The sequence below is a fragment of the Pseudorca crassidens genome, chromosome 3 (genome assembly GCF_039906515.1).
Source record: "Pseudorca crassidens isolate mPseCra1 chromosome 3, mPseCra1.hap1, whole genome shotgun sequence".
NCBI classification, from domain to species: domain Eukaryota; kingdom Metazoa; phylum Chordata; class Mammalia; order Artiodactyla; family Delphinidae; genus Pseudorca; species Pseudorca crassidens.
The window spans coordinates 35,815,204-35,839,755 of record NC_090298.1 but is presented as its reverse complement, the minus strand read 5'-3'; the positions used below and the strand labels follow the sequence as shown (position 1 = coordinate 35,839,755).

Sequence of the window (24,552 nt, the reverse complement as noted above, 5' to 3'; positions counted from 1 at the left end):
CACTTATTCGTTCTTCTGTCTCAGTTATTCTGCTATTGATCCCATCTAGAGTATTTTTAATTTCATTTATTGTGTTGTTCATCATTGTTTGTTTCATCTTTAGTTCTTCTAGGTCCTTGTTAAATGTTTCTTGCTTTTTCTCTATTCTATTTCCAGGATTTTGGATCATTTTGGATTACTATCATTACTATCATTTTGGATTACTATCATTATTCTGAGTTCTTTTTCAGGTAGACTGCCTATTTCCTCTTCATTTATTAGGTCTGGTGGGTTTTTATCTTGCTCCTTCATCTGCTGTGTGTTTTTCTGTCTTCTCATTTTACTTATCTTACTGTGTTTGGTGTCTCCTTTTTGCAGGCTGCAGGTTCGTAGTTCCTGTTGTTTTTGGTGTCTGTCCCCAGTGGGTAAGGTTGGTTCAGTGGGTTATGTAGGCTTCCTGGTGGAAGGGACTGGTGCCTGTGTTCTGGTGGATGGGGCTGGATCTTGTCTCTTTGGTTGGCAGGTCCACGTCTGGTGGTGTGTTCTGGGGTGTCTGTGGACTTATTATGATTTTAGACAGCCTCTCTGCTAACAGGTGGAGTTGTGTTCCTGTTTTGCTAGTTGTTTGGCGTAGGGTTTCCAGCACTGTAGCTTGCTTGTCGTTGAGTGAAGCTGGGTGCTGGTGTTGAGATGGAGATCTCTGGGAGATTTTCACCGTTTGATATTATGTGGAGCTAGGAGGTGTCTTGTGGACCAGTGTCCTGAAGTTGGCTCTCCCAGCCCGAGGCACAGCACTGACTCCTGGCTTCAGCATCAAGAGCCTTTCCTCTACACGGCTCAGAATAAAAGGGAGAAAAAGTAGAAAGAAAGAGAGAAAGAAAGAAAGGAGGGAGGGAGGGAGGAAGGTGGGGGGAAGGAAGAAAGGGAGAAAGGAGGGAATGATGGAAAAAAGAAAGAAAGAAGGAAGATAATGGAAAATAAAATAGAGTAAAATATAATAAAGTTATTAAAATCATTATCATTATTATGAAAGAAATTAAAAAAAAAAGAAATTAAAAAAAAAAAACGGACGGATAGAACCTTAGGACAAATGGTGGAAGCAAAGCTATACAGACAAAATCTCACACAGACGCATACACATACACACTCACAAAAAAAGGAAAAGGGGAAAAAATCATCAATCTTGCTCTCAAAGTCCACCTCCTCAATTTGGGTTGATTCGTTGTCTAAAGGAGAGAAGGAAGGAAGGAAGGAAAGAAAGAAAGAAAGAAAGGAGGTAAAGTAAAATAAAAGTGTTATTAAAATTAATTATTAAGAAAGAAAAAAACTTAAAAAAAACAGACGGATAGAACCCTAGGACAAATGGTGGAAGCAAAGCTATACAGACAGAATCTCACACAGAAGCATACACGTACACACTCACAAAAAGAGGAAAAGGGGAAAAATCATAAATCTTGCTCTCAAAGTCCACCTCCTCAATTTGGGATGATTCGTTGTCTATTCATGTATTCCAGAGATGCAGGGTACATCAAGTTGATTGTGGAGCTTTAATCCACTGCTCCTGAGGCTGCTGGGAGAGATTTCCCTTTCTCTTCTTTGTTCGCACAGCTCCCAGGGGCTCAGCTTTGGATTTGGCCCTGCCTCTGCGTGTAGGTCGCCGGAGGGCGTCTGTCTTTCGCTCAGACAGGACGGGGTTAAAGGAGCCACTCATTCGGGGTCTGTGGCTCACTCAGGCTGGGGGGAGGGAGGGGCATGGATGCGGGGCGGGCCTGCGACGGCAGAGGCCGGCGTGACGTTGCACCAGCCTGAGGCGCGCCGTGCGTTCTTCCGGGGGAGTTGTCCCTGGATCCCGGCACCCTGGCAGTGGCGGGCTGCACAGGCTCCCCGGAAGGGGGGTGTGGGCAGTGACCTGTGCTCGCACACAGGCTTCTTGGTGGCGGCAGCAGCAGCCTTAGCGTCTTATGCCCGTATCTGGGGTTCGCGCTTTTAGCCGCGGCCCGCGCCCGTCTCTGGAGCTCCTTTAAGCAGCGCTCTTAATCCCCTCTCCTCGCGCACCAGGAAACGGGGAAGAAAAAGTCTCCTGCCTCTTCGGCAGGTCCAGACTTTTCCCCGGACTCCCTCCCGGCTAGCCGTGGCGCACTAACCCCCTGCAGGCTGTGATCACGCCGCCAACGCCAGTCCTCTCCCTGCGCTCCGACCGAAGCCAGAGCCTCAACTCCGATGCCCGCCCACCCCGGCGGGTGAGCAGACAAGCCTCTTGGCCTGGTGAGTGCCGGTCGGCCCTGATCCTCTCTGCGGGAATCTCCCCGCTTTGCCCTCTGCACCCCTGTTGCTGCGCTCTCCTCCGCGTGTCCGAAGTTACCCCCCTCCGCCACCCACAGTCTCCGCCCGTGAAGGGGCTTCTAGTGTGTGGTAACCTTTCTTCCTTCACAGCTCCCTCCCACTGGTGCAGGTGCCGTCCCTATCCTTTTGTCTCTGTTTATTCTTTTTTCTTTTGCCCTACCCAGGTACGTGGGGAGTGTCTTGCCTTTTGGGAGGTCTGAGGTCTTCTGCCAGCGTTCAGTAGGTGTTCTGTAGGAGTTGTTCCACGTGTAGATGTATTTCTGGTGTATCTGTGGGGAGGAAGGTGATCTCCGCGTCTTACTCTTCCGTCATCTTCCTTCTCTTCACCCGTCTGGGTGATTTTTAATTTTTTTTTAACTCAGAAGATAAAAGTAAGGAGTGAATTATTTTTGTTCAAGTAATAATATACACATTATTCTGTAGCTTCCCAGTAAAATATGCTCTTCATGAAGAGTAATATAAGCATTACTCAGTGTTGTAACACACAGATTTCACAGTAAACTAAATGTACTGAGACTGAGAATTTGTTACTGTTCGTAAGTTCCATGTGTTAATCCGCCTCAGCTAGTCTTCCAGCTGAAGGGGGGAAATTCAGTCTTCTTTTTCAGCAAGGAGATAGAAAGTCAATGCCACAGAGAAGACAATAAATGCTCTAAGACCTCCAAGACCTTAGAAAAATGTCATTTCATATGGGAAAAAAGGTAACGTACCTGAGTTGAGAAGGATCTGTGGTTATTTTAATCATGCAGCTGCAGCCTTTTATTTCTTAGTAAATTTTATGGCTTCAGAGATGCATTGTTCGGATTCACATTTACCTGAAATTTATTATAACTTTATTTTGTGCTAGGCTTTCTGGTTACTCTTTTTAGAGCAGCTTTCCCCAAGTGTTAATAGACCCAATGATGGGTACTCCTTTACCATTATATTTTCCATTGTTGAATAAACTGGAAAATGTGTTAAATTTAAATAGATTTAACAGTAGAAGCTTTAAAATGTCAATTTGTACTCTGGCTTTCCCAGAGGGAAATGTAGTATGAAGTGTTTTCCAAATTGACTACAGAATCATTCATTTAAGAACATTTCAGGAAACAGGTATGCCCCAGAATACCTGTTGGCAAACCCATCCTAGGCAGGTTGTTAGGTGAGTTAAAAACTAGAGTGTGATAAACACCATTAGAAGTGGTTCAGAGGAGGGAATGATCACTCAGGCCTGGAGGAGATCAAGGGGGCTGCATGAAGGAAGTGTTTGAGCTGGGCCACGAAGGATGAGGGAAAGTTCAACAGGCAGAGTTGGTAGGTGGGAGCTTTCAGGTGGAGGAAGAGGCAGGAACAAAAACATAGAGATGGGAAAGCACAAACTCTATTCAAAGAGTGGCAAATGTCTCTTGATACCTCCACAAGGGGATCTTAAGTTCAAGTAAACATTCCCCAGATGACTACGGACCACACTTGGCCCCAGTCTACTGATGAGACTGTAAGACAGGGCAGTATCAGGCTTTCTGTTTTACAGTCATAGTTGTAGCAACAGTCCATGTAGCAGAATACACAACCATTGACATAGCTGTCCAGTGTTTTCTTTCCTCTCCTCTGCCAAGTGACAGCTCAAGTGCAAGGGCAGGGGACTCATATTGGGCAGGTAAAGGAGTTCTCCCAGGCTCGGAAGCTCTTTGTTCCACTGGAGCCAATAGCTCTTATTACAACTACATAGGCATAGCTTTTAGTGTCCCCATAGGGGATGTACTCAGAGTCACCATGCTCAAGTCCAAAGCATGGTTTATCTCGGCATCTAGAGTTTCTCCTTACCCAGATGCAATTTACCAGTCAGGTCATTTTAACCATGAGCAATTTTACTTGTGTAACATAGTTGACATAATATTCTTTAATTTCCAAGGGAACAGAGCTTAACCAAAGGTCAAATTCTTATTCAGAAACTGTGCCCTTTACACACAGCCCTTAAATATTAAGCTAGCAAGGAGATTGGGCAAATGATGTATTATATTGGATTCCAACTAGAGTTTGGATTCAAGTAACTTCTACCTTTTCCCATTTCTTACCCTAAACAGGGAACATGCAAAGACATTTAGTATTTTGTTATAAAACTCTGTAAATATGAAAATATTATAACACTAGATTTCAGCATTAGTATGTTTTGATAGAACCATTAAGAATTTAAAATACAGGAACACATGTGTAGCCATCTTGATTAATCTTTCAGAAGATTAACATGACATTAACCTTCTGGAATAGAAAGGAACGTGCTCTTCCGATCCATGGAAATAAGAGTCCTGCCTTTCCCTTCACTCCTGATCCTTGAAGCATCTAAAAAATATCTGGTGCTTCAAATGTGACCTTTAGTTTTGTAAATGTTACGGCAGTATATGTTCCAGTATCTTAGGGTCAAATGAGACATGATTTTCCAAACTATATTTCTAAACAAGGAAGTAGGAAAACCTCAGGCTTCACCCATGGTTCTTTTAGATAATGGCTGCTCAAAGAGCAGAAGGCAGCAGGTGGAGAAATTTTGTTTTTTAATTTTTATTTTATATTGGACTATAGTTGATTTACAATGTTGTGTTAGTTTCAGGTGTACAGCAAAGTGATTCAGATGTACATATACATATATATTATTCTTCAAATTCTTTTCCCATTTAGGATATTACAGAATATTGAGCAGAGTTCCCTGTGCTACACAGTATGTTCTTGTTGGTTATCAATTTTAAATATAATAGTGTGTATATATCAATCCCAAACTCCCAATTTATCCCTCCCTCCCCACCTTTCCCCTTTGGTAACCATAAGTTTGTTTTCTATGTCTGTGAATCTGTTTCTGTTTTGTAAATTAAGTTCATTTGTATCATTTTTTTTAAGATTCTGCATATAAGTGATAGCATATGATATTTGTCTTTCTCTGTCTGACTTACTTCACTGAGTATGATAATCTCTAGGCCCATCCATGTTGCTGCAAATGGCATTATTTCATTCCTTTTTATGGCCAAGTAAAAATCCATTGTATATATGTACCACATCTTCTTTACTCATCTGTCGATGGACATTTAGGTTGCTTCCATGTCTTGGCTATTGTAAATAGTGCTGCAATGAATACTGAGGTGCATGCATCCCTTTGAACCATGGTTTTCTCCAGATATATGCTCAGTAATGGGATTTCTGGATCATATGGTAGCTCTATTTTTAAATTTTTAAGGAACCTCCATACTGTTATCCATAGTGGCTGTACCAATTTACATTCCCACCAACAGTGTGGGAGGGTTCCCTTTTCTCCACACCCTCTCCAGCATTTATTGTTTGTAGATTTTTTGATGATGGCCATTCTGTCTGGTGTGAGGTGATACCTCATTGTAGTTTTGATTTGCATTTCTCTAATAATTAGTGATGTTGAGAATCTTTTCATATGCCTCTTGGCCATCTGTATGTCTTCTTTGGAGAAATGTCTATTTAGGTCTTCTGCCCATTTTTTGATTGGGCTATTTGTTTTTTGTTTTGATATTGAGCCACATGAGCTGTTTGTACATTTTGGAGAATAATCCCTTGTCAGTTGCATCATTTGCAAATAGTTTCTCCCATTCCATGGGTTGTCCTTTCATTTTGTTTATAGTTTCCTTTGCTGTGCAAAAGATTTTGAGTTTAATTAGGTCCCATTTGTTTATTTTTGTTTTTATTTACATTACTGTAGGAGACAAATCGAAAAAGATATTGTTGCGATTTATGTCAAAGAGTGTTCTGCCTGTGTTTTCTTCTAAGGGTTTTGTAGTATCCAGGCTTACATTTAGGTCTTTAATCAATTTTGAGTTTATTTTATGTGTACTGTGTTAGAGAATGTTCTAATTTCATTCTTTTACATGTAGCTGTCCGGTTTTCCCCACACCATTTATTGAAGAGACTGTCTTTTTTCCATTGTATAGTCTTGCCTCTTTGTTGTAGATTAATAGGCCATAGGTGTGTGGGTTTATTTCTGGTCTTTCTATCCTGTTCTATTGATCTATATTTCTGTTTTTGTGCCAGTACCATACTGTTTTGATGACTGAGCTTTGTAATATAGCGTGAACTCAGGAAGCTTGTTTCCTCCAGCTGCATTTTTCTTTCTCAAGATTGCTTTTGCTATTCAGGGTCTTTTGTGTCTCCATACAAATTTTATGATTTTTTGTTCTAGTTCTGTGAAAATGCCATTGGTAATTTGCTAGGGATTGCATTGAATCTGTAGATTGCTTTGGGTAATATAGTCATTTTCACAGTATTGATTCTTCCAATCCAAGAACATGGTATATCTTTCCATCTGTGTGCGTCATCTTCAGTTTCTTTCATCAGCATCTAATAGTTTTTGAAGTACAGGTCTTTTGCCTCCTTAGGTAGTTTTATTCCTAGGTATTTTATTCTTTTTGATGCAGTGGTAAATGGGATTGTTTCTTTAATTTCTCTTTCTGATCTTTCATTGTTAGTGTATAGAAATGCAACAGATTTTTGTGTATTAATTTCATACCCTACAACTTCACTGAATCCACTGATGAGTTCTAGTAGTTTTCTGGTAGCATCTTTAGGATTTTCTATGTACAGTATCATGTCATCTGCAAACAGTGACAGTTTTACTTCTTTTCCGATTTGGATTCCTTTTATTTCTTTTTCTTCTCTGACTGCTGTGTCTAGAACATCCAAAATTATGTTGAATAACACTGGTGAGGGTGGACATCCTTGGCTTGTTCCTGATCTTAGAGAAAATGCTTTTAGCTTTTTACAGTTAAGTATGATCTTAGCTGTAAGTCTGTCATATATGGCCTTTATTATCTTGAGGTATGTTCCTTCTATGCCCACTTAATGGAGAGTTTTTATCATAAATGGGTGTTGAATCTTGTCAAAATCTTTTTCTGCATCTACTGAAATGATCATATGGTCATATTTGTCCACTTGTTAATGTGGTGTGTCACACTGATTTATTTGGGGATATTGAAAAATCCTTGCATCCCTGGGATAAATTCCACTTGATCATGGTGTATGATCATTTTAATGTATTGTTAGATTTAGTTTGCTAGTATTTTGTGGAGGATTTTTGTGTCTATGTTCACCAGTGATATTGGCCTGTAATTTTCTTTTTTTGTGGTATCTTTGTCTGGTTTTGGTATCAGGGTGATGGTTGCCTCATAGAATGAGTTTGGGAGGGTTCTTTCCTCTGAAAATTTTTGGAAAGGTTTCAGAAGGATAGGTGTTTACTCTTCTCTAAATGTTTGGTAGAGTTCAACTGTGAAGCCATCTGGTCCTTAACTTTTGTTTGCTAGGAGTTTTGAAATCACTGATTCAATTTCAGTACTGGTAATTGTTCATATTTTCTATTTCTTCCTGGTTCACTATTGAAAGATTATAAGAATTTGTCCATTTCTTCTACATTGTACATTTTATTGGCATATATTTGCTTGTAGTAGTCTCTTATGATCCTTTGTATTCCAGTAGTGTCCATTGTAACTTCTCCTTTTTCATTTCTAATTTTATTGATTTGAGCCCTCTCCCTTTTTTCCTTGATGAGTCTGGCTAAAGGTTCATCAATTTTGTTTACTTTTTCAAAGGACCAGCTTTTAGTCTCATTGATCTTTGCTGCTGTTTTCTTTGTCTCTATTTCATTTCATTTTTTTTTTTTGATTAGGGGTATAGTTGTTTTACAATATTGTGTTAGTTTCTACTGTACAGAGAAGTGGAGTTCCCTGTGCTATACAGCAGGTTCTCATTAGTTAACTATTTTATACATATTAGTGTATATATGTTAGTCCCAATCTCCCAATTTATCACCCCCACTTTCCTCCCTTAGTGTCCATACATTTTTTCTCTTCATTTGTGTCTCTATTTCTGCCTTGCAAACCAGTTCATCTGTACAATTTTTCTAGATTCCACAAGTATGCGTTAATATACGATATTTGTTTTTCTCTTTGACTTACTTCACTCTGTATGACAGTCTCTAGGTCCGTCCACATCTCTACAAATGACCCAATTTCGTTTCTTTTTATGGGTGAGTAATATTCCATTGTATATATGTACCACATCTTCTTTATGCATTCATTCCATGACCTGGCTATTGTAAATAGTGTTGCTATGACATTGGGGTGCATGTGTCACTTTTTTTTTTTAGTATCTTTATTGGAGTATAATTGCTTTCCAATGTTGTGTTAGTTTCTGCTGTATAACAAAGTGAATCAGCTATATGCATATGTATATCCCCATATCCCCTCCCTCTTGCGTCTCCCTCCTACCCTCCTTTTCCCACCCCTCTAGGTGGTCGCAAAGCACCGAGCTGATCTCCCTGTGCTATGCAGCTGCTTCCCACTGGCTATCTATTTTACATTTGGTAGTGTATATATGTCAGTGTTACTGTCTTACTTCGTCCCAGCTTACCCTTCTCCCTCCCCATGTCCTCAAGTCCATTCTCTATGTCTGTGTCTTTATTCCTGTCCTGCCCATAGGTCCTTCAGAACCATTTTTTTTTTTAGATTCCATATATATGTGTTAGCATAAAGTATTTGTTTTTCTCTTTCTGACTTACTTCACCCTGTATGACACACTCTAGGTCCATCCACTTCACTACAAATAACTCATTTTCATTTCTCTTTATGGCTGAGTAATATTCCATTGTATATATGTGCCACATCTTCTTTATCCATTCATCTGTCGATGGACACTTAGGCTGCTTCCATGTCCTGGCTATTGTAAATCGTGCTGCAATAAACATTGTGGAACATGACTTTTTTTGAATTATGGTTTTCTCAGGGTATATGCCCAGTAGTGGGATTGCTGGGTCATATGGTAGTTTTATTTTTAGTTTTTTAAAGAACCTCCATGCTGTTCTCCATAGTGGCTGTATCAATTTACATTCCCACCAGCAGTGTATGAGGGTTCCCTTTTCTCCACACCCTCTCCAGCATTTACTGTTTGTAAATTTTTTGATGATGGCCATTCTGACTGATGTGAGGTGATACCTCATTGTGGTTTTGATTTGCATTTCTCTAATGATTAGTGTTGTTGAGCATCTTTTCCTGTATTTGTTGGCAATCTGTATATCTTCTTTGGATTAATGTCTATTTAGTTCTTCCACCCATGTTTTGATTGGGTTTTTGTTTTTTAATATTGAGCTGCATGAGCTGTTTGTATATTTTGCAGATTAATCCTTTGTCCATTGCTTTGTTTGCAAATAGTTTCTCCCATTCTGAGGGCTGGCTTTTTGTCTTCTTTATGGTTTCCTTTGCTGTGCAAAAGCTATTAACTTTCATTAGGTCTTGTTTATTTTTTTGTGTGGTACGCGGGCCTCTCACTATTGTGGCCTCTCCCGTTGTGGAGCACAGGCTCCAGACGCACAGGCTCAGTGGCCATGGCTCATGGGCCCAGCCGCTCCGTGGCACGTGGGACCTTCCCAGACCGGGGCATGAACCCACGTCCCCTGCATCAGCAGGCGGACTCTCAACCACTGCACCACCAGGGAAGCCCCTTGTTTATTTTTGTTTTGATTTCCATTACTCTAGGAGGTGGGTCAAATAAGATCTTGCTGTGATTTATGTCCAAGAGTGTTCTTCCTACGTTTTCCTCTAAGAGTTTTACAGTGTCTGGTGTTACATTTAGGTCATTAATCCATTTTGAGTTTATTTTTGTGTATGGGGTTAGGGAGTGTTCTAATTTCATTCTTTTAAACGTAGCTGTCCAGTTTTCTGAGCACCACTTATTGAAGAGACTCTCTTTTCTCTGTTCTGTGTTCTTGCCTCCTTTGACATAAATTAGGTGACCATATCTGCATGGGTTTATCTCTGAGCTTTCTATCCTGTTCCATTGATCTATATTTCTGTTTTTGTTCCCATTCTGTACTGTCTTGATTACTGTAGCTTTGCAGTATAATCTTAAGTTAGGGAGTCTGATTTCTCCAGCTCTGTTTTTTTTCCCCCCCCCTCAAGATTGCTTTGACTATTTGGCGTCTTTTGTGTCTCCATACAGATTTTAAGATTTTTTTGTTCTAGTTCTGTGGAAAATACCATTGGAAATTTGATAGGGATTGCATTGAATCTGTAGGTTGCTTTGGGTAGTATAGTCATTTTCACAGTATTGATTCTTCCAATCCAAGAACATGGTATATCTTTCCATCTGTTTGTATCATCTTCAGTTTCTTTCATCAGCATCTTATAGTTTTCTGCATACAGGTCTTTTGCCTCCTTAGGTAGTTTAACCCTAGGTATTTTATTCTTTTTGTTGCAGTGGTAAATGGGAGTGTTTCCTTAATTTCTCTTTCAGATTTTTCATCATTAGTGTATAGGAATGCAAGAGATTTCTGTGCATTGATTTTGTATCCTGCTACTTTACCACATTCATTGATTAGGTCTAGTAGTTTTCTGGTGGCATCTTTAGGATTTTCTATGTATAGTATTATGTCATCTGCAAACAGTGATAGCTTTACTTCTTCTTTTCCAATTTGTATTCCTTTTATTTCTTCTCTGACTGCTGTGTCTATGACTTCCAAAACTATTTTGAATAATAGTGGTGAGCATGGACATCCTTGTCTTGTTCCTGATCTTAGCAGAAATGCTTTCAGTTTTTCATTATTGAGAATGATGTTTGCTATGTGTTTGTCATATATGGCCTTTATTATGTTGAGGTAGGTTCCCACTGTGCCCATTTCTGGAGAGTTTTTATCTTAAATAGGTGTTGAATTTTGTCAAAAGCTTTTCCTGCATCTATTGAGATTATCATATGGTTTTTATTCAATTTGTTAATATGGAGTGTCACATTGATTGATTTGCATATATTGAAGAATCCTTGCATCTTGGGATAAATCCCACTTGATCATATTGTATGATCCTTTTTATGTGTTGTTGGATTCTGTTTGCTCGTATTTTGTTGAGGATTTTTGAATCTATATTCATCAGTGATATTGGTCTGTAATTCTATTTTTTGTGACATCTTTGTCTGGCTTTGGTATCAGGGTGATGGTGGCCTTGTAGAATGAGTTTGGGTGTGTTCCTCCCTCTGAAATTTTTTCGAGGAGTTTGAGAAGGATGGCTGTTAGCGCTTCTCTACATGTTTGATAGAATTCACCTGTGAAGCCATCTGGTCCTAGGCTTTTGTTTGTTGGAAGATTTTTAATCACAGTTTCAATTTCATTACTTGTAATTGGTCTGTTCATATTTTCTGTTTCTTCCTGGTTCAGTCTTGGAAGGTTATACCTTTCTAAGAGTTTGTCAGTTTCTTCCAGGTTGTCCATTTTATTGGCATAGAGTTGCTTGTAGTATTCTCTTATGATGCTTTGTATTACTGCAGTGTCTGTTGTAACTTCTCCTTTTTCATTTCTAATTTTATTGATTTGAGTCCTCTCCCTCTGAGTCTGGCTAATGGTTTATCAATTTTGTTTATCTTCTCAAAGAACCAGATTTTAGTTTTATTGATCTTTGCTATTGTATTCTTTGTCTGTTTTTCATGTATTTCTTCTGTGGTCTTTATGATTTCTTTCCTTCTACTAACTTTGGGTTTTGTTTGTTTTTCTTTAGTTCCTTTAGGTGTTAAATTAGATCGTTTATTTGGGATTTTTCTTGCTTCCTGAGGTAAGATTTTATTGCTGTAAATTCTCTTAGAACTGCTTTTTCTGTGTCCCATAGGTTTTAAATAATTGTGTTTTCATTTTCATTTGTCTCTAGGTATTTTTTGATTTCCTCTTTGATTTCTTTAGTGAGCCATTGGTTGTTTAGTAGTATATTGTTTAACCTCCACGTTTGTGTTTTTTTTACATTTTTTTCCTTGTAGTTCATCTCTAATCTCATAGTGTTGTTGTCAGAAAGATGGTTGATATGATTTTAATTTATTTAAATTTACAAAGCTTGTTTTGTGTCCTAGAATGTGATCAATCCTGGAGAATGTTCCATGTGTACTTGAAAAGAATGTGTATTCTGCTCCTTTTAGAGGGAATGCTCTATAAATATTGATTAAGTCCATCTGGTCTAATGTGTCCTTTAAGGCCTGTGTTTCCTTATTGATTTTCTGTCTGGATGATCTATTGATGAAAGTGGGGTTTCAAAGTCCCCCACTAGTATTGTGTTACTGTTGATTTCTCCTTTTATGGTTGTTAGTATTTGCCTTATATATTGAGGTGCTGCTCTGTTGTGTGCATATATACTTACAATTTTTATATCTTCTTCTTGGATTGATCCCTTGATCATTATGTAGTGTCCTTTGTCTCTTGCAAGAGTTTTTAAAGTCTATTTTGTCTGAGATGAGTATAGCTACACCAGCTTTCTTTTGATTTCCATTTGCAATGAATACCTTTTTCCATCCCCTCTCATTGTCTGTATGTGGTCTTAGATCTGAAGTTTGTCTCTTGTAGACAGCATATATATGGGTCTTGTTTTTGTATCCATTCAGCTAGTCTGTGACTTTTGGTTGGAGCATTTAATCCATTTACATTTAACATAATTATTGATATGTACATTCTTATTGCCATTTTGTTAATTGTTTTGTATTTGTCGGTCCTTTCCCTTCCTTTCCTCTTCTCTTTTGTGATTTGATGGCTAAATTTACTGTTGTGTTTTTATTCCTTGTTCTTTTTTTGTTTATCTATTGTAGATATTTGGTTTGTGGTTACCATGAGGTTTTGATATAGCAGTCTCTATATAAAGAAAATTGTTTTATGTTGCCAGTCTTTTAATTTCAAATGCATTTCCAATGTCCTGCATTTGTACTCTCCTCTTCTCATGATTGCTGGTTTTGATATCATATTTTTTTGTGTGGATGATTTCCTACCTTTATATTTGCCTTTTCCTTTTGTAATATTCTTGTTTTTAGTTGTGGCCTTTTCTTTTTCTTTTTCTCCTAGAGAAATTCCTTTAGTGTTTGTTGCGAAGCTGGTCTGGTCTGGTGGTGCTGAATTCTCTTAGCTTCTCATTTTTGTAAAGCTCTTGATTTCTCCATCAAATCTGAACAAGAGCCTTGCTGGCTAGTGTATTCTTGGTTGTAGGTTCTTCCCTTTCATCAGTTTAAATATATGGTGCCACTGCTTTCTGGCCTGTAATGTTTCTCCTGAAAAATCAGCTGATAACCTTATGGAGGTTCCCTTGTATGTTATTTCTTTTCCCTTGTTTCTTTTAGTATTTTCACTTTGTCTTTAGTTTTTGTCAGTTTGATTACTCTGTGTCCCAGTATGTTCCTCCTTGGGTTTATCCTGCCTGGGACTCTCTGGGCTTCCTGAACTTGGGTTACATTTTCCTTTCCCATGTTAGGGTATTTTTCGGCTATTGTCTATTCAAATATTTACTCAGGTCCTTTCTCTCTATCTTCTCCTTCTGAGACTCCTATAATGTGAATGTTGGTGCATTTAATGTTGTCTCAGAGGTCTCTTAGATTGTCCTCATTTCTTTTCATTCTTTCTTCTTTACTCTGTTCCACAGCAGTGATTTCTATCATTTTGTCTTCCAGTTCACTTATACATTCTTCTGCTTTATTTATTCTGCTATTGATTCCTTTTAGTGTATTTTTCATTTCAGTTGTTGTATTGTTCATCTATGTTTGTTCTTTAGTTCTTTTATGTCTTTATTAAATATTTCTTGTATCTTCCTGGTCTGTGCCTTTATCTTTTTCTGAGATCTTAGATCATCCTTACTATCATTACTCTGAATTCTTTTTTGGGTAGATTGCCTGTCTCCACCGAGTTGTTCTTCTGGGATTTTATCTTGTCCCTTTCTCTGGGATATAGTCCTCTGCTGTCTCATTTTGTCTTTCTGTGATTGTGGTTTCCATTCCACAGGTTGCAGGGTTGTAGTTCTTCTTGCTTCTGCTGTCTGCCCCCTTGTGGATGAGGCTGGTCTAAGGGGCTTGTGCTGGTTTCCTGGTGAGAGGGACTGGTTCCAGCCCACTGGTGGGCAGAGCTGGGTCTTGTCCCTCCTGTGGGCAGGGCTGTGTTAATGGGTGTGTTTAGTGGCCAGCTGTGGGCTTAGGAAGACTTTAGGCAGCCTGTTTGCTGATGGGTGGGGCTGTGTTCCCACCCTATTGGTTGTTTGGTCTGAGGCATCCCAGCACTAGAACCTATTGGCGGTTGGCTGAGGCCAGGTCTTGGTGAGAAAATGGTGGCCTCCAGGAGGGCTTACGCCAATGAGTACTACCCAGAACTACCGCCACCAGTGTCTCTGTCCACACAGTGAGTCACAGCCACTCCCTCACACACCCCTAACCCCCTCCACAGGAGACCCTCCAATACCAGCAGGTAGGTCTGACCTAGGGTCTTATGAGGTCACTCTTTTTACCCTGTGTCCTGGTGCTCATGAGACCTTGTGTGTGCCCTCCAAGAGTGGAATTTCTGCCTCCCCCAGTTCTGTGGAAGTCTTGCAGTCAAACCCTGCTGGCCTTCAAAGCCAGGTGCTCTTGGGGCTCCTTTTCTCAATGCCAGACCCCCAGCCTGGGTAGCCTGATGTGAGACTCACAACTTTCACTCCTGTGGGAGAACCTCTGTGATACAATTATTTTCCAGTTTGTGAACTGCCCACCTGGTGGGTATGGGATTTGACTTTATTGTGATTGCACCCTTCTTGGAGCTGGAGCCTCCAATGGGGGAATCTCTGCTTTGTGGCTTTACTGCTCTTAGGCTCCTACACAACCTACCTAAACAGCTTCCCTCCCAGACTTGACTTCTTATTGGCTTCCCATTATGACAAGGAGCTAGTCTGACAAACTGACTTGTTCTAATGTGTGAATGGTAGAGGGAGAACTGTTTACCCCTCCCCTCTTTCTAGGCAACATGCTCAAGCTCTCCCCATGTCACAAACACCCCCATGTACATCATGCATGCTTTGATGCATCCAAAATATGGCTCTAAGAGTCCAAGCAAGCCAGCAGGATATTTTTGAGCTGGGCTTGTGTTTATTCAAAATAAAAAAAGGGTCGGAGCTGTCTTCTCTGCTCTATATTTCAGCACAGAAAAAAATCTTCACACACATTGCTACTGTGTTTAAACGAACTGTGCTATGCTCCCCTTACAAGAAGAAGAACTGAGTATGCAGTCTAATTTAGGATGCTTTTCCTGTGGGTGTTTGACAATAGAAGCATACCATCACAAATCCAAGAAAATAAATTTATTAAACTTTGAAGGAAAAAAATCCACAGACATAAAGAAAGTTAAATATAAACTGCAGGACACAACTAGTCATACTAGTGAATAATGGCTTGTGTGGCCAGCAAAGTACCAAAATGACATTCGGAGACCGATTGAGGTATTTAGCTATTTTTGGCTATAGAAATGTTGTCAGCCTATTGTAAAATAGTAAGATAGTTTTCCCAAACACACAGTTTTTAGTTGAATTAGGTTCTACATTGATGAAACTGTCTATGAAACTAAATTATGCAGCTCTTAGAGAAAACCGTAGCAGCAAGGTAGCAGAAAATCTATTAAACATCTATTACAAAGTAACATGTTGAACTTTAAACACCCAATTCTAGCTTTTCACTGTCCTTCCTGCAAGAAAGAGGGAATTTAAAATCGCCAACCATTAAGCTTTTTTACTAAAAAGGTATGGCAAATACTATTTAAGTTAAAGCTAACTTTAAAGTTTTATTAACCTTTAAAAAATACTTAAGTGAGAAGCATTCTTGAGTGAGATGAGTCTTCTCTTTTTGACAAACCTTTTGAGGAGCAATCCCAGTGCTCCTATGAATGATGTTTAGGTTATTAAGATATTGAACAATAACTTATAATTTACTCAGGCTGCTTCTTTTTCTTCTGACTACCCACTTTAAGGCCAATCCACTCAGAGGGGAAGTAAAAAATGATGAAACTTCTTTTATTACTTTAAGTAAATCCTACAAAAGATTTGGTAAGGAAGAAAGTTTCTGCTATGGGTTTAAATAAATTTTTTAGTTATCTTGGGGATTTAAAATCTTGTTTTTTCTCTTTTTTTTGCTACCATGAATAATGAGTATGTGTCTGGCTATAGGCTGTGAAAGAAAAAGCTTTTTCTTGAACTTTTATTCCATGATCTGGTTAACTTCACTTCGACCAGCTTCAACTTACAAAATGCTTCTTGTACCTATTCCTTCCTTAGGTAAATATGAACTAAGAGACACTGTGGCCGAGGTTCTAAGGCTTGACTCTCATGATCTGAGTGCACTAAGAAACTCCTTCCCTGTGCACTGCAGTGATTAAGCATTCTGGGTCAATAGGAACCAGCTATGATTTCTATTCTCTTAGTATGCAGTGCTCTGACATGAACCAAAACTTGGGTAAGAAAAACCTTTTTGTTCATTTGTGTTGTGGGGTTTTTTTGGGTTTTTTTGGTTCATGATAAGTTGATCTGTGCAAACATTTTAAAGTTTTCTAAATTAACAAATATCTGTTTACAAATTCAGATAAGATGAACACATTCCAATAATGCAGCTAACTACAATCATTTTAGAATCATTTAAAGAGTTTTAGGAGGTATAAAAAGGGCCTTGTAAAAAACTAGTTTTTCTTCAGGTGCGTTGACCAAAGCATTAAACCAGCTTTAGACTGCAGTTACTACATTCTTTAGATGGGTCGGCATGAGCTACAGTACACCGTGTATAGTGTAATAGAAAATAGCCATGCTTAAAGTGTAAATTATTAAAAATACCTTTATCCATTTTATGTCAAAATAAATGTTTTACATATCCAAACTATTTCTTGTCTTCTTACCTAAAATTTTAGTTCCCAATTATTAAAAAAAATTAGCCTGTGCTATGATTTGCATTCAATCGTCCTGAACTGCAAAAGCCACCTGATTTTTCGCTTTTTCAAAAAGCATGATTAACTATAGATTAAAAAACATAGCCATTCAATGCTTAGTAGCACAAAATTAACACCCACAATAACAAGACAATCACTGCCACTAAACAGTCTTTGAGACAATTCTTTAAAATATTTACAATTCACAACAAGAATATCTATCTGATGAAGGGTTCTTCTTCTTTTTCTTTAATATCATGTTTCAACACTTCAGGAAAAGCCATTTAGAATCCGTATCCCCCACCCTCAACTCCCACCCCCCTCCAAAAAATGTTTAAACATTGTTTTGGTTTAAGCATTCATGCCCTAGCCAACTCTTTGCTAGAGTAAATAGGTAACTCATTAAATATGTAGCTCATGGGAAATCGAAGAAAAGCTACGGCATGATTTTGTTCAGTTGGTCTGTGCTCACGTAGCCACATGATGAGAGAAACTCTTTGTCAGGCAAGGGCAGGGCAGTTGCATTGAGTACGAGGCCCTGTGGAGATTGTACTATATGAATGGAGGTATAGTCTGGGACAGGCAACTCAGAACTTGGAACACGTTCTGCTGTCCCAGACCTCCCAGCAGTAGTGGTAAGGCTTTCCGTGGTGATGTAAATGTCTTCCTGGTTAAAGCTTGGCTCTACATGTGATTCAACCTCGACATGAGGGGCCAGGGCGATGCACTTTTTAGCATCTGCCTCACAGAAGTAGGCGTTGTCCATGATGAAGTTTGCTTGGCAGGGTGAGACGACTTCTGGATGCATGTCACACTGGGAGATCCCAGCCTTATTCTTTTGGCCCGGGGAAAGGACCACACTCCCTGCTGGTGTAATGTCACTTACCTGGGCATAAAAGTCGATGTTTGCCAATGAACTTGGATTGCTGAGCTGTTGCTGTGTATGGCCAGCTTGATGAGTTGACTCAGTTTTGCCAATAAGAAGTGATCTTGGTTTGTTTTCCTCTCCTAGGATAACACTGGGCTGCTGGCTAGCAGGGGTAGCATCATTCGAAGGTGAGTTATTTAGATTCTTCTGGTCAAGGCACAAGCGATCTGCTTCCCCTTTCAACCTTTGTGGCTGAGCAACCTCTGAGGTACCATCACACATGTCATTGGCATTGAAATCAGTCTCCAGAATGTCAGGTTCATAACAGCTGGTACGTCCAGAGTCGTCATCCTTTGCCCCAAGGATATTAAGTGATTTTTCATGGTCATTGCTTAGAAGTCTGTCTGTGTCTGATCCTTCAGTCTTTTCATCAGGGTCATCAATATCTAGCTCAATAAATTCAACCCAAGAGTCATCATTGTAGAATTCGTGTTTATAGTTGTCATGAATGGCTAAGATTGTGTTCACCTCTTCTAATTTTCCTTCCTAGGAAATAGAAAATGAAGATCTATGAAAAACTCACAACAATTAAGTGATATAATAAATAACATTCAGAGACTAATTAGTAACAAAACCACATTAGTGAAGAACTTTTCTTTCTTTCTTTTTAAAAATTCTTTTCTATTATGGTTCATCACAGAATACCAAACATAGTTCTCCATGCTATACAGCAGGATGTTGTTTATCCATTCCATATATAATAGCTTGTATCTGCTAACCTCAACCTCCCATTCCATCCCTCCCCAACCCCCTCCCCCTCGGCAACTACAAGTCTGTTCTCTATGTCTGTGAGTCTGTTTTTGTTTCATACGTAGATAGGTTCATTTGTGTCATATTTTAGATTCCACATATAAGTGATATCGTATGGTATTTGTCTTTCTCTTTGACTTACTTCACTTAGTATGACAATCTCTAGTTGCATCCATGTTGCTGCAAGTGGCATTATTTCATTCTTTTTTATGGCTGAGTAGTATTCCATTGTATATATGTACCACATCTTCTTTATCCATTCATCTGTCGATGGACACTTAGGTTGTTTCTATGTCTTGGCTATTGTGAATAGTGCTGCTGTGAACATAGGGGTGCATGTATCTTTTTGGATTAGAGTTTTGTCTGGTATATGCCTAGGAGTGGGATTGCTGGATCATATGGTAATTCTATTTTTAGTTTTCTGAGGAACCTCTATATTGTTTTCCATAGAGGCTGTACCAACTTACATTCCAACAGTGTAGGTGTGTTCCCTTTTCTCCACACCCTCTCCAGCATCTGTTATTTGTAGAGTTTTTAATGACGGCCATTCTGACTGGTGTGACGTGGTACCTCATTGTAGTTTTGATTTGCATTTCTCTAGTAATTAGCAATGTTGAGCATCTTTTCATGTGCCTATTGGCCATTTGTATTTCTTCTTTGGAAAAATGTCTGTTTAGGTCTTCTGCCCATTTTTCAATTGGGTTGTTTTTTTGTTGAGTTATATGAGCTATTTGTATATTTTGGAAATAAAGCCCTTATTGGTCTCATTGTTTGAAAATACTTTCTCCCATTCTGTAGGTTGTCTCTTTGTTTATGGTTTCTTTTGCTGTGCAAAAGCTGGTAAGTTTGATTAGGTCCCGTTTGTTTCTTTTTGTTTTTATTTCTATTGCTTTGGGAGACTGACTTAAGAAAACATTGGTATGATTTATGTCAGAGAATGTTTTGCCTATGATCTGTCCTAGGAGTTTTGTGGTGTCATGTCTTAAGTCTTTAAGCCACTGTGAGTTTATTTTTATGTATGGTGAGAGGGTATGTTCTAACTTCATTGATTTCCATATGGCTGTCCAAGTTTCCCAGCACCACTTGTTGAAGAGACTGTCTTTTTCCTATTGTATATTCCTTCCTCCTTTGTTGAAGATTGACTATAGGTGTGTGGGTTTATTTCTGGGCTCTCTATTCTGTTTCATTGACCTATATGTCTGTTTTTTGTGCCAATACCCCTGTAGCTTTGTAGTATTGTCTGAAGTCTGGGAGGGTTATGCCTCCTGCTTTGTTCTTTTTCTTCAGGATTGCTTTAGCAATTCTGGGTCTTTAATAGTTCCATATAAATTTTAGGATTATTCTAGTTCTGTGAAAAATGTCATGGGTAATTTGATAGGGACTGCATTAAATCTGTAGTTTGCTTTGGGCTGTATGACCATTTTAACAATGTTAATTCTTCCAATCCATGAGCATGGGATATCTTTCCATTTCTTTGACTCACCTTCAGTTTCCTTTATTAATGTTTTATAGTTCTCAGCATATAAGTCTTTTACCTCCACAGTCAGGTTTATTCTCAAGCATATTTTATATTTTTGGGTGAGATTTTAAATAATATTGTTTGTTTACATTCCCTTTCTGATATTCTGTTGTTAGTGTAAAGAAATGCAACTGGTTTCTATATGTTAATCTTGTATCCTGCTACTTTGCTGAATTTGCTTATTATTTCTAGTAGTTTTTTTGTGGATTCTTTAGGGTTTTCTATATAGTATGTCATCTGCATAAAACGACAATTTTGCCTCTTCCCTTCCAATTTGGATACTTTTTATTTCTTTTTCTTGTCTGATTGCTATGGCTAGGACTTCCAATACTATGTTAAATAGAAGAGGTAAGAGTGGGCATCCTTGTCTTGTTCCAGATTTTAGTGGGAAGTCTTTCAGCTTTTCACCATTGAGTATTATATTGGCTGTGGGTTTGTCATAGCTTTTACTATGTTGAGATATGTTCCCTGTGTACCCACTTTGGTAAGAGTTTTTATCATGAATGGATGTGGAATTTTGTCAAATGTTCTTTCTGCATCTTTTGAGATGATCATGTGGTTTTTTGTCTTTTCTTTTGTTTACGTGATGTATCACATTGATTTGTGTATGCTGAACCATGCTTGTGAACTTGTGATGACTCTTGGTCATGGTGTATGATCTTTTTTTATGTGTTGTTGGATTTTGTTGAGAATTTTTGCGTCTATATTCATCAAAGATATTGGCCTGTAATTTTCTTTTTTGGTGGTGTCTTTGTCTGGTTTGGGTATCAGGGTGATGGTGGCTTCATAGAATGTCTTTGGGAGTGTTCCCTCCTCTTCAATTCTTTGGAAGAGTTTGAGAAGGACTGGTGTGAGTTCTTCTTTGTATGTTTGGTAGAATTTGCCTTTGAAGCCATCTGGTCCTGGATTTTTGTTTGTAGGGAGTTAATTACATATTCTATTTCACCTCTAATGATCAGTCTGTTCAAATTATCTACTTATTGTTGATTCAATTTTGGTGGGCTGTATGTTTCTAGAAACTTGTCCTTTTCTTCTAGGTTGTTGAATTTGTTGAGATATAATTGGTCATAGCATTCCCTTATGGTTTCTGTATTACTGTGGTATCAGTTGTTATGTCTCCTTTTTCATTTCTTATTTTGTTTATTTGGGTTCTCTCTCTTTTCTTCTTGGTGAGCCTGGCCAGAGGTTTGTCAGTCTTGTTTACCCTTTCAAAGAACAAGCTCTGGGTTTTATTGATTTTTTTCTATTTTTTAATCACTATTTTATTTATTTCCTCTCTGATCTTGATTATTTCCATCCTTCTGCTGATTTTAGGTTCTGTTTGTTCTTTTTCTACTTCTTTTAAGTGGTAGATTAGGTTGTTTATCTGAGACTTTTCTTGTTTTTTTGAGGAAGGCCTGTATCACTATGAACTTCCCTCTAGGAATTGCTTTTGCTGCATCCCATAGATTTTGTACAGTGGTGTTTTCATGGTAATTTTTCTCAAGGTATTTTTAAATTTACTCTTTGATTTCATTGTTGACTGATTGGTTTTTTAGTAGCATATTGTTTGGTAATCGTTTTTTTAGTAGCATATTGTTTAGTCGTCATTTTCTTTTCCTGTGGTTGATTCCTAGTTTCATGCTGCTGTGGTCAGAAAAGATGCTTGAGATAATTTCTATACTCAAGTTTGTTGAGGTCTGTTTTGTACCCTAGTATGTGGTCAATCCTAGAGAATGTTCCATGTGCACTCGAAAAGAATGTATATTCTGTTTTTTTGGATGTAATGTCCTAAAAATATCAATTAGGTCTATCTGTTCTATTGTATCATTTAGGATCTCTGTTGCCTTATTTTCTTTCTAGAAGATCTGTGCACTGATGTGAGTGGGGTGTTAAAGTCTCCTACTATTATTGTATTCCTGTCAATTTCTCCCTTTATGTCTGTTAGTATTTGTTTTATGTATTTGGGTGCTCCTATATTAGGTGCATATATGTTGATGAGTGTAAAAGTGTCCTTCTTTATTTTTCTTTATGGCCTTTGTGTTAAAGTCTATTCTGTCTGATACGTGTATTGTGATCCCCACCTTGTCATTTCCATTTGCATGAAATATCTTTTTCCATCTCCTCACTTTCAATCTGTGTCCTTTGCTCTAAAGTGGGTCTCTTGTAGGCAGCATATTGTAGGCTCTTGTTTTTTTAATCCAATCTTCCTCTCTGTGTCTTTTGATTGGAGCATTTAGTCCATTGACATTAAGGTAATTATTGATAGATATGTATTTATTGCCATTTTAAGCCTTGCTTTCCTGTTGATTTTTTATTTCTTCTTTGTCCCTTTTTTCTTTTTGTTTTTCCCTTTTGTGGTTTGATGATTTTCTTTTGTATTGTACTTCTTTTTGGTTTTTGTGAGTCTATTGTATGTTTTTGATTTGTGGTTACCTTGTTTCTCAAGTATGTAAACCCCATCCTATAGCTATTGATACTTGCCTTAGACTGGTAATCATATAGGCTCAAACACATTCTAGGAAATGATAAAAAAAAATTTACACTTTCTTACTCTTCTCCCCCACATTATATGATTTTGATGTCCTCTTTTACATCTTCATGTTCATCCTTTTGCTGTTCACTGTGGTTATCATAAATTTCACAGAAATTTATTTTGATTTTTTTTAAAATCCGTGTACTGGCTTATTTAGGTGATTTTCTTTCCAATTGTGATTTTCTCTTTCCTATATATTCTTCTTTTCTATTTACAGAAGACCTTTCAATATTTCCTTTAGGATAGGTTTAGTATTGCTGTATTCTTTTTGTTTTTGCTTGTCTAAGAAATTCTTTCTCGCTCCTTCTATTGTAAATAATAATCTTGCTGGGTAGAGTATCCTAGGTTGCAGTTTTTTCCCCTTCAGGACTTTGAATGTATCTTGCCACTTCCTTCTGGCCTGCAAAGTTTCTGTACAGAAATCAGCTGATAGCCTTATGGGGGTTCCCTTGTAATTAACTTTTCTCTTGCTGCCTTTAGAATCCTCTCTTTAACTTTTGCCATTTTAATTATAATTTTGGTGTAGGTCTGTTTGGTTTTACCTTGTTTGGGACCCTCTGCTTCCTTTCTTTACGTTTGGGAAGTTTTCAGCTTCCCAAATACATTTTCAATACCCTTTTCTCTTTCTTCCCATTCTGGGGTCTCTATTATGCATAGATTGGCATGCTTTATATTATCCCATAGGTCTCTTATATTGCTTTCATTTTTTTTTCATTTGGCTTTCTGTCTGCTGTCTTGATTGGGTGATTTCCATTATTCTATCTTCCAGGTCATTTACTCAGTTTTATGTATTATTCATTCTGCTATTCATTGCCTTTAGTTCAGTTTTCATCTTGGCAAATGAGTTTTAAAATTTTTTGGTTCCTTTTTATAGTTTCTAGTTCCTTTTTATAGTACTCTGCATTTCTGTCAATAGCATTTCTTAATTCCTTCAGTATTTTCATTATCTCCTTTTTGAAGAGGTCTGTTTCATTGTTCTTTCAGGGGAATTCTCTTGGTCTTTTAACTGGGAGTGGTTCCTCTGCTTCTTCATTTTACCTTATATTTCTCTTATTCTGTGAGTTAGTTTAGGAGAAACAATAATCTACTGTGGTCTTGGAGGGCTATTTATATGTGGGAGTGTCCCGGTGTAGTTTGTGTGGATTTAATATTTTGGTGCAAGGGCTGTTTTTAGTATTGATGCCTGTCACCTCTTTCCTCAGCATGTGCTGGCCATTATTCTCTTGATAGGGCGTGTGCAGATGCGGTGGCTGGTGCCTGGTTCCTGGTCCTGGCATTCTCTGTGGTGGTAGCAGCTCATGCGCAGCCCTGGAGCACACAATGGGAGGTGGCTCACAACTACTCCTGGAATCTGCGAGGGTGGTGGTGGTAGCTCATGACAGCTCTTAAAGCATGGGGGTTGGGGGTGGTGGTGGCTTGTGATCGCTCCTGTAGCTGGTGCAGGCAGTGTCCTGCAACCTGAGAGCACATGCAGGGAGAAAGGCTGCAATGGCAGGTCTTGCCTCTCCTCTCGCACACCACCCAAACAATGGTACCTGGCCTCTAAGGTAGCCCAGGCTTCCTCTGCGTACATCCTCTGGTGCAGTTGCACCAAACTCCAGCCCCTTCAGGCTCTTTCTGCACAGCCCACCACCTGAGTCCTCTCCCTGGATCTAATCTCTGAAGCCTGAGCTTCAGTACCCGGTCCCTGCCTGCACTGATGGATGCGTGTCTCCGGCCGGGGAGTGCTGAGCGGTGGCACTGACTGTCTGCTGGTCTCTCTCCATTCTAGCTGCTGCAAAACCGGTTCCTGCATTCTCCTCCAAGGCTCTAAAACTCCCACTCTG

General features: G+C 38.7%; 1 protein-coding gene and 1 long non-coding RNA gene across 6 annotated transcripts in view; one reads left to right on the top strand and one right to left on the bottom strand.

Moving 5' to 3' along the window:
• The window catches only part of LOC137221250 (uncharacterized), a 56,458-nt gene that overhangs the window by 13,312 nt on the left and 18,594 nt on the right, over nt 1-24,552 (top strand). The gene's annotated exons all lie outside the window — the stretch shown is intronic.
• GHR (growth hormone receptor) overlaps nt 15,393-24,552 on the bottom strand; it is a 272,691-nt gene continuing 263,531 nt past the window's right edge. For all 5 annotated transcript variants that reach the window (XM_067730609.1, XM_067730610.1, XM_067730611.1 and 2 more), the window contains one exon: nt 15,393-18,428. In XM_067730609.1, the coding sequence (XP_067586710.1) occupies nt 17,451-18,428 (978 nt within the window). In that variant the 3' untranslated portion in view covers nt 15,393-17,450. The remainder of the gene's footprint in view (nt 18,429-24,552) is intronic.